Genomic DNA, 13,944 nt, shown 5'->3' with positions numbered 1-13,944 from the left:
CTATCTCTCTGATAACCTGATGAACGTCTCGTTTTCAAACTGTTAAGCCAATTTCCAGGGAGGCTCCACGTAGTTTTCCGACCCCCGGGACGCCGGCCCTGCTGCCGGCGCAGGGCGCCGGTGGCCGGCGGCGCCGCGGCGGCCGCGGCCGTTAGCGGGGCACGTGCCGCCCGCCTCGTGCGGCGGGCGCCGAGAGGCGGGCGTTTACGTCTCCCGGCCCTACCTGGCCGCTCCCGAAACGCGGGCCTCGGCGGCCTCCCGGTGCGCGCCCGGCCGCCGTAAGCGCCGCGCGGCAGCCTCTGTCCCCTCCTTCCGCCGTAGCTCCCGGCTTTCCTGCCCCTGGCGGCCCACCGACCCCTCTCGCTCTGCCGCCTCGGTGGCCCTCGGGGACGGGGCCCGGCGCGGCGGGGCGGAGAGCGGCGGGGCGGGGCAGGGGTGTGTCCTGCTCCCTGCCCGGGGCAGCGGGGTCTTCTCTCCTCTCTGGGGCGGCGGCGGCTCACTCTCCTGGCTGGTCCTGGGCCGGACGAGCCGGCAGCTCGGCTGCTGAGGAGCCATGGCACGGGAAGGTTTGCCGCTCCTCTTGCTGCTGGCGGCGCTCGGCAGCCGAGGCCAGCCGCCGCCGCCGCCACAGAGAGGTACGGGGAGCGGGGAGCCCGCGCCTCACTCGCCCCGGCCGGGGCCGCGGAGGACGTAGAGGGGGAGGCGGTCCTGCCACCGGCTCGGGAGTCCTTGTGGTGACGGGAGGGTCGGGGGGACAGGCGCCGAGCGTGACAAGTAACCCCCAGCCTATAGAGGGGACTCGGCGGCGGGGCGCCGCCGGGGCACCGCCGCTGGTACCCCGGCCGGGCCGAGGAGGGCTTCCGTGGCGCCGGGAGCGCAGCCCGTGGTGGGGGCCGCGGCCTCCCGCCTCGCCGAGGTGCGGCGGGGAACCGGGTGGGGAGCTGCACCGCGCCCCCGTTACTCCCTGTCTCCCGCTCGCTCTTCCCCGTTAACTCTCACACGCAGGCTTTGATTTAAGAGGCAAGGTCGCGGTTCAGAGCGTGGCAGATGAGCTGCGCTGTGACTGAACACGGAGGGGCAAATCGTGCCTACTGTTACTATAGTCTAGGGACGACAGGACGACGTGTCCCGGTCCCCGAAGCGGCCTTACATAGTCTTTACAGGCTGATCTGTTGGCAGCCCTCTCTCTCCCCGTGTTGTGCCGTCTGTTGGCATCTCTGTGATGACGGGAAGCTTGGTAGGCTGTATTGAAAGAAATGCGGGCTGCTCGGGCTGCTTTTACTTAAAGTGACAATTCGATGCACTTACCCAGTAACAAAGCTTTTCTCTGTGTTAAAAACTAGCCACGACTGGAGTGGGAACAGAATCAATCGTACCCTGCACGAGTAGTCAATGTCTTACACGTGCAATCACCTTCCATTATGCAGTGTTTAGGTGTGTTGACAGTAAGGGGTTTTTTGTTTGTTTTCTTTTTCAATTAGTGTTATGTGGAAAGATCAAAAGGGGATGTACAGGTATGGGAGAAACAAACTTTATTAAATTTATCAGCTCTCATAGGAAATCCTTAAAACCATTCTTCAGCTCACAGTATTCCTTCTGGTGCCTGCATTTGCTGCTCTTTACATTTTTGGCCTTGCTAAAAAGAATTCAGTAAGGAGATACCATGAGTGTGTTAAAATAAAATTAAAGCCCCTGGAATAACAGCTAGCTTCTATTTGACCTTGATGTTACACTATAGGCTGAACACTTTGGATTAGGAATTTTTAGGGTTTAGGGTTTACTTTGGAAAACATGATGCACTGTCATTTTGTGAAAAAAGTGTCTCAAGCAGCTGACTCCTTAATACTAATTTTACTGTGTGAGGATAAACGACAGTTGATCAAGTATCTCTGTAGATAAAAACTCATCCAGAATTAGACTGTGTTTAGATGATGACTTATTGGTAAACATTGAAGACTGAGATTTTAAAAGTAGGCAATTTAAGATATAGTACACCATGCATTTTCCTCTTGCTTTTTTTAACTTTTTCTTTTTTCCCCTGCCAGCTAATTAGTTTGTGAGCTAGAAAAATACTGGTTTGGCATTTCTTTTAATAATCTCTCTCTCTCTCTCTCTCTCTCTCTCTCTCTCTCTCTCACACACGCACACACACACACACAGAGACACACAGACACTTTTGGAGAATGTCCTTTTCTTTATGCAGTATCTTGGTTTTTTTAACCTCTGCAGTGAAGGGATATGATCATTATTTTCCTTTTAAGTTAGAAGTGGGTGTCTTGGGCGTTCATCTGCTGCATCGCTGGTGTTATGTTATAACTGAGTTCTGGTAATTCAGTGAGGCACACTAGGACTTTTAATTAAATGTTAATAATGTGATGATGGGACCTTCTAAACCTCACAGTTGAATTCAGGTGCTGGCCTGCCAAATTTTTAAGCCATTTACTCTCTTCTAAATTTCTTTCTAAGATCTGTTACAGCTGCTAGGAGGTGCTAGCACTATGTAGATATCACTGTTGCCCTGGCAAAGAGGTAATGAACTCCACTCTAATGCAAAAAGTTTGAAAGTCTGACTTCAATGAAGTCCTGGGGGATTTTTAACATATACAAGAATGCTAGTAGACCCATGGTTTATACCTTAGACTTACAACTTTTGTTTTTCCACTTAATAGTTATTTGGTAATAACCGTAATGTTGGATGGTAAGTATTGCTCTCTAATTGTTAGCACCAGTCGGATGTCTGTGGAGAAAATTATGTAACAGAGCTGCAATGCTTTGAAAAAACAGTATTTGAGACATCACAATGAATTCCCATGTTGTTTTTTAGAACAGAACAGTTCAAGAACATTTTGCACCTCAAAGATGAGAACAGTCTGTAATTCTGTTGGTTTTGTTGTGGTTTTTTTTTTTTATTTTTAAGTTGGTAGAAGATTTACTGTGGTCAGAAACCTGGAGTTAATTTAATTTTTTTTTTTTTCAGCTACACATGTTATTAGTTCTTCTGTTGTTTGAACACTAAGTAGTCATGTAGAATTTCTCATAAAATGGAAGAATCAGAACCAGAAAGGCATGTGCATTCTGTAACTGTTTCTTAACGGTGTGCAAAACTTGCGGTTAAGGCAAACTTACTCAAGTGCTATATAATGTTCCTTTTGAATCTTGAACCTTGGTTCATCTTCTTTCCTGTGGAATGTGAGAGCAACAAAATAGTAGTAGTTTAGAAAGGAATAAAAAACTTGCTCTTGATCTTGAAGAATTCATGCTTTTATTAAAAGTTGTAAGTATCTATCATGGGAGAGTACTGAAGCTATGTATCTGTGAAAGGTGTGAGTAGTAGGGACAGGGCTAAGGAACATACACTGCACAGTAACCTGATCTGTGGTGTCAGCTGCTGACATCAGTGGAGATAACTCATGGCGTACGGGTGTTTCTTAGCATCTCACAAATTGGAAGTGTAAGTTGACTCCAAGAGGTGAAGTATATAGGATGCTTATAAAGTCAAAGTGAAATTTCTCACTCGAAAGAGAAATGAGGGGTGAATGTCAACCTAGTGTTAGCAGAATATGACTGGTGGTAGCCTTTTAGGCAATGGATGGTGGCATGTTGGTCAGTACTTTTAAGTCTGTCTGTAGGTGTAGGTTTTTTAAATGAGTTTTCAGAGGTCAAAACTGTTATCTTTGTGTTATCTCATGGAAATAAGGAGTTACAGGATTCCTTCCCGCTTACGTACATGTATGCGTATTGTACACTGTACTCTGAAAAGTCAAAAGAGAAGGATAATGGGACATAATTTTAATATTTCACATATTAAGATTGAAGAATTTTGTGTGGACTTAGATTCTTTTTTTCTGGAGACAAAAAACCAGATGCTTTTTTAATCTGTTGTTAATCTGTTATTAATTTTTTAAATTAATTTTTAATCTGTTAAAGCAAAAGTCAAGTCTCCTATTTCTTTATAGGGACCTCTTTAGAGTAAGGTCAGTCTTCAAAAATGACCAACCCCGCCCCAGGTGTAATCTTGCTATAGAGAGCATTTCCATCATGGCTGATGGCATTTAACCATTCAAAACATTCTGCTGACTTTATTTGGAGAACGGTGCTTGTAAATTATTTAGTTGGTATTGGAAAGAATAATGTTGGTAAATTTGCATTCTACTTTCCTGCGAGAACAAGGCTTAGTGATTGCTCTGTTTATCAGCTTGTTCTCACCTAAATAAATTTTGAAGCCATTGTCCAATATCAACTAAATGTGAAAGCAATGTAGAAATCTTTAAGATAATCACTGAAAATTAATGGCTATTTGGAAGAAAGAGTGCCAAAGTACTTTCTCTTCTGTGAGAGGAAAGGTAGAATTTAGCCATTATCTAATCCATTCAGTCTGGTTGGTCAACATATATAGGGCTCTAGCTTCAAGAATGTGAAGGAGAACATGTCCGTTATGGAGGGCAGGCGTATTACAATGTGTAAAATTCTGTGTGTAATTTTTTTAGAAAAAGGAGTTCCTTAATCCAATTTCAGGATTTTGTAACAGGTAACAAGCCTTGGTCACTCAAGGTGTACTGCAGTATAGTATGTTCTATGTATACCCTTTTTATATTAATTCTATCTGCTGCTAAATGTTTTCGCAGATAAACTTTTGGTGATCTGGAAATTAGGATTTTAGTTTGTTTGTTTGTTTGTTTTAAATGTATTTATACAAGACCGATATTGATCAGTTCTAGAAACTCTCTTAGGAGTATTTAGTGCTGCCTGATCAATAGGGATTAAGCAGCCGCAAAATTTTGGGAGATGCTGATCTCAAAAATATGTTGCGATGGCTGCTAACTTTTTACTTCAAAGTTGTTGTCCATATTTTCTTACAGTTTAATAACTGGTTGAGAAAGTGAAAGCAGAGGGTATTAATATGTGTTTCAGGTTTAGAATGTGAGAAAGGAAAACATAGTAATTAAGGGCCAACGTAAGGTATTAGAAATAGGTGGAATTGCCCAGACTGACTGCAGACATGAATTTGTGTGGTTTTTTGTGTACATGCTTTAACTTGAAATAACCACAGCCAAACTGAATGAGGTAGGTCTTGTACAAGAACGTGTGAATTTCTCCAAGCAAAAAATAAAGTGCATCTTATGTTTTTATGTTTAAACTCCTTATTATTAATTTTTCCTCCTACAAGTTTTTTACCAGAGTCTTTCTTATTAGGCTTGAAATACTAAAGTCAGAACAGTGGTTCTTTAACCTGTTCCAAAAATCCACTTTAAAATAATACAGCAAACAATCACTTTTAATTAATTCAGGCTGGAGGAAGGAATCCACCCACACATGTTCTAATTCTTATCCAGCTACTTGGACTGACAGTTTTTGGAGATTATAGTATTTTGGAATAAGAGGCAGCATGGATTCCTGGTGCAGGGTTGCCTCCCCCCCCCCCCCCCCCCCTTTTTTTTTTTTTTCTCCTGAAGTCCAGACTCCTTACACTTATAAGTCAGGAATGGTAATAGGACACAAATACATGCAAATGTGAACCAGTGTGCATACCTGATTATCTCATTTTCTTTCCCAAATGTTTTCTTAGATAATAAGCCGTTAATTACTAGATGTTTTTCTCCCGAATGAGGGTTCTGTCTAGAATATCTGAGAGCTTATATGTCACACGCTAACAACTCAGGCCACACTAACAGTAATACAGACCAAGTCGTGCTTGCAGAAGTAAAATACACCCAAATATGTCATATTTGCTAAACTTTATATTGACTCCATCCATGTCTTTGAAACAAGAAGGGGAAGTCTTTGGTGTTTGCCAGTAAAGCTAGTTCATGAGCTGGCTCATGCTGATGACTACATGTTATTTATTCTCTTGTACCAGCTACTGTAGTTGATAGCCGATTCCTAGTTCCTGCTTTTCACAGTCTTGATGTTCTCCTCAATCTGAAAATGTAGATAAGAGAGGTACTGAAGAAAATGGCAGGCAATGGTGTTGGACCGCTTCTGTACCATGGATAAGGTAGAGATTTGACCTTTCTTCTTTTTTAAATTTTTTTAATGATTTATTTTGATTAGAAAAATGATAAGATTTCCAAAAAAGGAACTTGGATTTGTGTGATTTTTGCTCTGAGAAGTAGCAGAGAGATCTCAGGATTCTTGCAAAACTCAAAACAAATAACTGTTACTACCCTCAATTTTTTCAGCAGTTCAGTCTCCATTAGTTATACCTTACTATCACAAGGATTTTCCTAGGACTCTGCTTCCTGCCAGATTCCTCTAGCAGACGTTATCTTTGAATCAGACCTTGTAATAACATTAGGCTGTAAAGCAGCTGTAGCAGTATTATGCCAGGGAACTCTTGTGAAACCTCGGGAAGAATAATGAACATTCCTGCAGAGTGGATTATCCAAATACCATTACAACGCCTTGTTCTGTCCCAACTGACGTGTATCTACTACTGTCATAATTCATGGATTTAAGATGTAATAAAAAAGAAAATTACCAAAAAGTGAAAAAAATAGGATTAAAAAAATTATTTTTATAGCTATATAATTTTTTTTTTTAATGGCAAATGACTATATCTTGCCATTCTTCACCTACCCCAGTGAGTGGGGGCAGTCTTTGAAGCCACTTAGAAAGAAGAAGAATTCATCAGAAAAGTTTGGAAAATTCCTCTAAACATAGTATATATTTCCCACTGCTACGGGAAAATGGAGCAAAGCTGGGGGCTGGCAAACGAGGACTTAGAGGTGCAAGAAAAAGAAATCAGAAGCACTGTTTTTCTGCACACTTCAGTGAGAGTTGAGTTAGGATTTAATTTGGTTTTCTACAAACATATACAAAATATACACCAGCTCCTCAGATGAACACTGAAGAGTTATAGATGCTGCTTTCACTCAGGCTACCTTTAGGTTTTGATGGAAGACACTGAACATGGCAATGTATTCCTCTGTTTATGCTAGCTGCTCAACAGCCTGTAATCCTGTTCCACAGAAATATCTGGATAATCTCTATTATAGGGAAATGCATTATATATTAACTTTCCTGGAGTATATCCTGCACTAAGAATGCAGAACTACTGCTGTACATTTGTTGCTAAATAACTTTTAGGCTGGAAGAAGGAATAAATAAATAGCATTATTTGTACATATTACTGTGTTTCTAAATATGTATGATCAAATACTATGTCGCAGTGATAAGTATTTTGTGCATTTTCTAAACTCGTCTGTGATGGTAGGGAATATGAGTAGTCTGGATTTTTCTGAAAGCCAGAGAGCTCTACGAAAGAAGAAATCCATGCCTTTTAAAGAATGCGAAGTAACATAAATAAAACATATAGGGCTTTTGAATTTGATATTTGAAACCACCAGGAATAGAACATGTATGTTTTTGCAAATCCCAGAGCTGGTGATTTGAGTGTGATGCAGTTGCACATCTGATTTAGTTGTGTGAATTATGCATGCATTTTTTGTAGTGGCAACAAAAAGATGATTGCAGAGCATGAGAAGTATGCTTCATGTGTTTAACCCTGAGCTGTCATAGACAATACTGAGTTTGTTAATATTACCTGAAAAAATAAATTCTTGGTACCATATCATCCCTGTGGATAATTTTTTAGTCACCCTTTACAACAATTGTGGAAACTCCCCAATTGTGAATATAAGAATTCCCATATGTAGTACATGGCATAAAACAGAGTATGTTTCTCATCAGCTTTTGATTTTGGTATAATTGGAGAATATTTTCTATTCATCATTCCTTTTTAAAGAAGAATGAGCCCTCACACAAAAAGGTTTTCTTTACCATGGGAAAAAACCCCACACATTTAACTGAAAAATATATTTGTAATATGCACACTGAATTCTTCTCTTAAGCACGGTGTCTTTTTACAGCTGGGCACAGCCTTCTAAATTAGTTCCATTGTACTAAGGTTGTGTGTTGTGTGGGTTTAGGGTCTGTGTAAGTGTGGTGCTCCCTCCCAGTCACTTTTGGCATGGTTATATAGTAAATATGACAAATATTTTCTAAATTCAGAGTAGGTGGGAAGCTTTTACATGCATACCCTGTAATCATTGATTATGCGTGCAGCTTTGGTTTCCTCACCCAGCTGCAGCTTTGACATGGAGAATAAGGTGGTCATTTTCCAGCAAAATTAATAGTTAAATGCTCGTATCAACTTCATAGCTTGTTAACTAGAGGGGAAAATACACTGAGCCTGCTTGCCATATTGGTAGGAGTTATTTAAAGTGGCTTTGAAGCTGATAGTTTAATTGGTGAAAGAACTTTTGTGACATAGAAAAGTGATGTGGAAAACAACAACAATAATAACAACCACAGTCGTCATCATCATCATCAAGAGTTTGAGTCAGTTCTTGGGGAAATAAGACACTGTCCCAGAAGAATAAAGTGGAACTTAAGTTGTTACACTGAGTCATTTGTCTATTCATTGAAGATACACCTTATCCTTTGGTCAGTATTGTTACTCTCATTATTTCACTTCTGGCTGTCCTCCTTAGATGATAATACATAAAAGGGATCAACTGATGCAGCTGTCTTCTAAGGTATTGGTTCTTCATGATAGTAACACATCTGTGGCTGTTTGTACAGTACTTAGCTTCCACTTACAATATCTATTTGTCCCAAAATATCTATTTAAAACTTATGTGATTCAGAGGTAGCGATAGGTTCTTATGCAACTACTTGTTTTGCTGGTCTGCTTTTTGCCTTCACATGTTGTCTTTTCATCTTGGTTAAGTCCTGTAATATAACTCAAAATAGTAAAATTACATGTATGGCACTAGTAAGAGAGAGATCAGTGTTTGGTTTAGTATGTTACTTTGGACAGAGAGTAAAACTGTGTGTATAGTTCTTTACACAGTGCTTCTATGTTTTTCATTATCTATACAAAATCTGTTGTTTATTTTAGTCATTTGTGGCTTTTAATTTGAACACATGGCTTACTGATACATGTACAGTTTGACAGTGCTCATCTTAAAAACATTGCTTGAGGAACGTAAGGTACTTTTTGAGGGGAAAAGTTTGAGAGAGAAGGCTATTTATGTCTGTCTGTAAGAATGAAAATAAATATAGTTAGGTATTCTGTGAGATGACTGCTAATAAACCAAGCTTTTTGCTTCAGGAATTAACCTTTGCTGATATTAAGCCTTGTCTCTGTATTCCAGGCTCTTTAGGATTAAAATAGAAGTGCCATATATACAGAAGGTGATACGCTGCTGGATCATATGTATAAAGTAGTTCAAGAGAAAAATTGTGTTGATGAGCAACTAATAAGAGATATACAGTAATTTATACAGATAAATAAACACAATTTCTGATTGTGTTTAGCATTATAGAGGACACAGAAGCTAATGCCCTCAGGGTTTTGATCCAAACAGCAGATACAGGAGGACAGAAATGCTGATTTATTAAGTTATCAACTGTGGGTATAGGATTTGTTGTTGGCATGAAAATGTTTGTGGCATCAGCTTACATATAGATTGGTTAAGGCTGATGAGTGGTATCAGCTCAGTAACTCTAGGGGAAATAGGTATTTGAATCTGAGATTTATGGAAGGATGTAAAGAACTTGGTGTGAAAGTGCTGATAGAGTAATGACATTATGTAAGTGATTGTTGAACAGCTTATATGAACAGCCTCATTGGAGGGGAAATGGAAGCTCGCAAATATGATCCTAATATTTAAAAAGGCCTCACACAGTGAACTTGTAACTATAGTTTTAGAACTGAACACAGTCATAGACGTGATAAAGAACAGAATTAGTGAATACAAGGATAAGTATGTTGTGCTGGCAAGAGCCAGAGTGGCTTTTGTATATTATATGGATAAGCCTTCAAAGTATTTGTATAAGGCATATTGATAAGGGCTATAGAAGAGCATTTGAGAATATGCCCAAGTGTCTTAAACTATGGTATCATAGAAAAAAGAAGTCCATTTATGGAAGAATTCACAAAGGTCTTGACAAGCTATATGCCTGGCTGGGATGGAATTAGTCTTAAATTGAATTGACAGATACGAACATTAGTTATATTGAAAGCTATTCAGTAATTTGTTGTAATACTAGTAGTGGTCTGCAGAGCCTCTTTCCTTCAATTAACATGAGAAAATGCAACATTCAGTTAAACAGAGTGCAGCCAGTTTCTTAACGCTCAGTTACTAAAGATCCAGTAAGTAGCAGGTGTTCTGCCTTATCTAACTGTAAGCCTCTATAAGTCCTCAGGAATTCCAGTTCTACAGACAATCATTTATAGACGATCACTTTTCATGTGAATCTCTCCATCTCTGTGGAAGATGGGATAATTTGTAGGCAGTCTGCTTCAAAAATGGTGAAATCTGTTGTAGCTCGAATATAGAATCTGCTTTTAATCTCCTACATCAGTTCTGTGCATTTGTGAAACAAACCAGTTGCACATTTCTCATGCAAGAAATTTTCATCGTCTCACTTTTCCTTCATTTCAGTTGTAAATATTTTCATAGGAAGACTTATGCCTGGAAACATGAAAAATGGCAGCACAGAAAATTCAACTGCACAGACAGTTTGAGTAAGTTAGGAAAAGTAAGGCTTAAACAGTTTTTATGTAAGTTGTTGCCCTAGCTTGTTGGTAAATCCAAAGTGAAAACAACTCCTACTATAACATGCATAATGTGGACTGTAACTACTGCCTCTCTTCCTCTGTTATTACCAGTCTTTATTTATGTTTATATGTTGCTGCTATGACAACAGAGTTTTCTTCCCAGTAACTGTTGCATGGGACATCAGTTTTGTGCAAAAGAAGCTGAGTGGCTGAGTAGTGTGTGCCTAAGATTACTTGACAGACACCCAGGGTCAAATGTGACTGGAGGAGCATTTGTACTGCTCAGGTGCATGATTTTGAACATGATGTGTGAAGGGCACTGTTTTAGACTTGTCTTGTCCCATAGAATAGAGTTGTTTCTAGGAATTAGAAGGAGTTTTGGCTTCATGGTATGAAAATAAGTATTTCCAATTAATCGAAAATCTGTTGATGAATTAACCCATTAATTGATCTAAGTACCTCTGTAATAAAACATTTAGTTTCAAAGTGAGTCAACATTATTAAGACAATCTAGAATGAGATGAAATTCCTCTGCTCAATCTGTTTTATAAACTCGAGTAATTATTAAATTTTGTGTTTGAAAGCCATTATATTCTGCACAGCAGACCTTTAAATCACTTCTGGAATTAGTTTAAAAATGTAGCATTTGTCTACAGTATGACACTTCCTGTACAATTATTTTCTAGAAGTGAAACTGAACTTATGTATTCCCTGCTAAACCAAATCGACACAGAGTCCAAGGAAATAATTTTCTCTCATTCACTACCTGGTTTTCCTTTATGGCTGTTAGGTATTTTACTCAGATATTTCAACTAATATCGTGTGATGTGTACTCATTTTAGTATGAAAGTTAGGTTTGTTTGAAGTTATGGTGAAATTCTCACTGACTTCCTCGTGGCAGGAATTTCATTCCCAGTCCTTATAAAGGGAGCATACAACCCAGCACACAACATTTTGTTCTGTCTTAATGTTCTGCTGAACATATGTGTGTGTAAGCAGTTTATTTCTACAGTAAGTGGAAGAACCAAGAGGAGCCAGAGGGTCCCAGAGCTGTCAGAATGAATAGTTAAACTGAAGCATTAGCTATAGTTGAAAACTAGGGAGTGAGTTGCTACAGAGAGCTACTAAGCATTTAGCATTGTTTCCTGTTTAAATGAGGCTTTGTTTCTAACTTTGTATCAGCTCCCTTGACTTTATAGCAAGTAGTTCACAAAAACAATTAGCTTTTAAGATAAACTAATTGTGGAAATGGCATGCAAGGGGAAGTTCTTTAAAATTACTGTCCTAGTTTCAGCTGGAATAGAGTTAACTGTCTTCCTAGTAGCTGGTACGGTGCTATGTTTTGAGTTCAGTATGTGAAGAATGTTGATAACACTGATGTTTTCAGTTGCTGCTAGTAGCGTTTAGACTAATGTCAAGGATTTTTCAGCTTCTCATGCCCAGCCAGCGAGAAGGCTGGAGGGGCACAAGAAGTTGGCACAGGACACAGTCAGGGCAGCTGACCCAAACTGGCCAACAGGGTATTCCATACCATGTGACGTCCCATCCAGTATAGGAACTGGGAAGTGGGGGCGGGGAATCGCCGCTCGGGGAGTAGCTGGGTGCCAGTCGGCGGGTGGTGAGCAATTGCACTGCGCATCATTTGTACATTCCAATCCTTTCATTATTGCTGTTGTCATTTTATTAGTGTTATCATTATCATTATCCGTTTCTTCTTTTCTGTTCTATTAAACTGTTCTTATCTCAACCCGTGGGTTTTGCTTCTTTTTCCCGATTTTCTCCCCCATCCCACTGGGTGGGGGGGGAGTGAGTGAGCGGCTGCGTGGTGCTTAGTTGCTGGCTGGGGTTAAACCATGACAATTACATACACAGATCCATAGTAATCTATTCTGTTAGGAATTAAACTTTTCTGCGTCCAAGCTGAGATATTTTCACTGTATCAGCTGGACTGAAGAAACAGCTGTTCTAAATCTGTGAGGATCAAAATATTGATTGGCATGTCATCAGATGGTACTTCTAGAATCCCACTCTTCTGTTTCATGAACATTAATCACTCCTACATGTGCACTTATGAGCATATGGAAGTTTTATGAAAAACTTGACCAGTGGTAATTTCAAATAGGTATATAATTCTTTATGCACAAATAATTCTTGTAATTTTTACCAGTGCAAAGACACTTCAGCAAGGGATTCCGCCTTAATTGGATAAAGTGTCTTAAGAAGTAAGCTCAAGGTCTTAGAGGCTTATTCTAAAAGAACTTAGATTCATTTTTATTAGCAAAGCTTATTGTATCTGGCATCTTATTTTAGTTTTTAAGGTGCATTTAATGTGCAAGAGTGTATTTAGGCTTATTGGACCTAAAGAGATTTTAAGATATGATGCTTCTCGGTCTTAGTTTCCACTAGGAGATATAATTAGCATGAAAAAAAAAGTGAGTTTTTGTTTGGATTTATTTATTTATTTAAATTAGTGAACACACACAAGCTGTTTTCTTCCTGAATATCTTTGCAGCTTTGTTCTAAAACTAACCCTGAAATTTTAACTCTAGTTATTGTTAGTGGACGTTATATCTTACTAAAATTTTCTTCCATATTCTTAACTCAATTTTTGTCCTCAGTGTGCTGTACTATACACGTAGTAGAGGACTTTGGTTGCATCACAATGTATGTCACTCTACCTAAGATGCAACATATTTAATGTTTAGAATTACTGCATATTACTAAGCTGCATTAAAATTCCAGCTGAATTAGTTATCTAAGACTTTGAGATTTTGGGAGCAGTTTTGAGTGAATCTGTATTTTTAATATTAGACTATGGATATAGGCCTGAGATACAGACCATGTATTTTAAAGCAGACAGATTGGCTGCTAGACATGGCCTAGCTGTGGCAATATAGGCTGATTTACTGTAAGGAGAAACAAATAAGGAGATTGTAGCTATTCTGATGTACTTTGCTTTTTTAAATAGTATTTTTAAGAACATTATAGACAGGTCATATTTCCCACCCTTCTAAGAAGCCTTTTGTGTTCCAATATTATTATTATTCTTCTTCCATCCTCTTTCTCTATGCAATGTCTCTGCATAACTTCCATTAAATGGAAATTACTTGTATCTTATCTAGACTAGATGTGTATTTGGAAGGTGAGCTAAACTGATCTTTCCACATTCATAAATGTACACTGCTATTTAGATAAGTGCATTGTGCTTTTGATATAGTGGATGTATAATGGAATACTGAATTAATTTTATTATTCTATTAACATTATTAAATCTAGTAGGTTCATGACTTCTGCCCACAGAAGAACTTATCCTTGGATCTGACAGTTTACTTGGTACAAGAGCTGAAAGAAAAAGATGAGGTGCACACACCTTGAAT

At 39.4% G+C, this 13,944-nt stretch overlaps 1 protein-coding gene across 8 annotated transcripts in view; it reads left to right on the top strand.

Annotated features, from left to right (window-relative positions):
• Window positions 1–493: 493 nt before the first annotated feature.
• LAMA2 (laminin subunit alpha 2) overlaps window positions 494–13,944 on the top strand; it is a 394,697-nt gene continuing 381,246 nt past the window's right edge. For all 8 annotated transcript variants that reach the window (XM_030022177.1, XM_030022172.1, XM_030022175.1 and 5 more), the window contains exon 1: window positions 494–635. In XM_030022177.1, coding sequence (XP_029878037.1) covers window positions 554–635 — 82 coding nt within the window. In that variant the 5' untranslated portion in view covers window positions 494–553. The remainder of the gene's footprint in view (window positions 636–13,944) is intronic.

Source organism: Aquila chrysaetos, chromosome 8 (genome assembly GCF_900496995.4).
Source record: "Aquila chrysaetos chrysaetos chromosome 8, bAquChr1.4, whole genome shotgun sequence".
In the NCBI taxonomy this organism is placed as follows: Eukaryota; Metazoa; Chordata; class Aves; order Accipitriformes; family Accipitridae; genus Aquila; species Aquila chrysaetos.
This window is presented reverse-complemented; position numbering and strand designations above follow the sequence as displayed.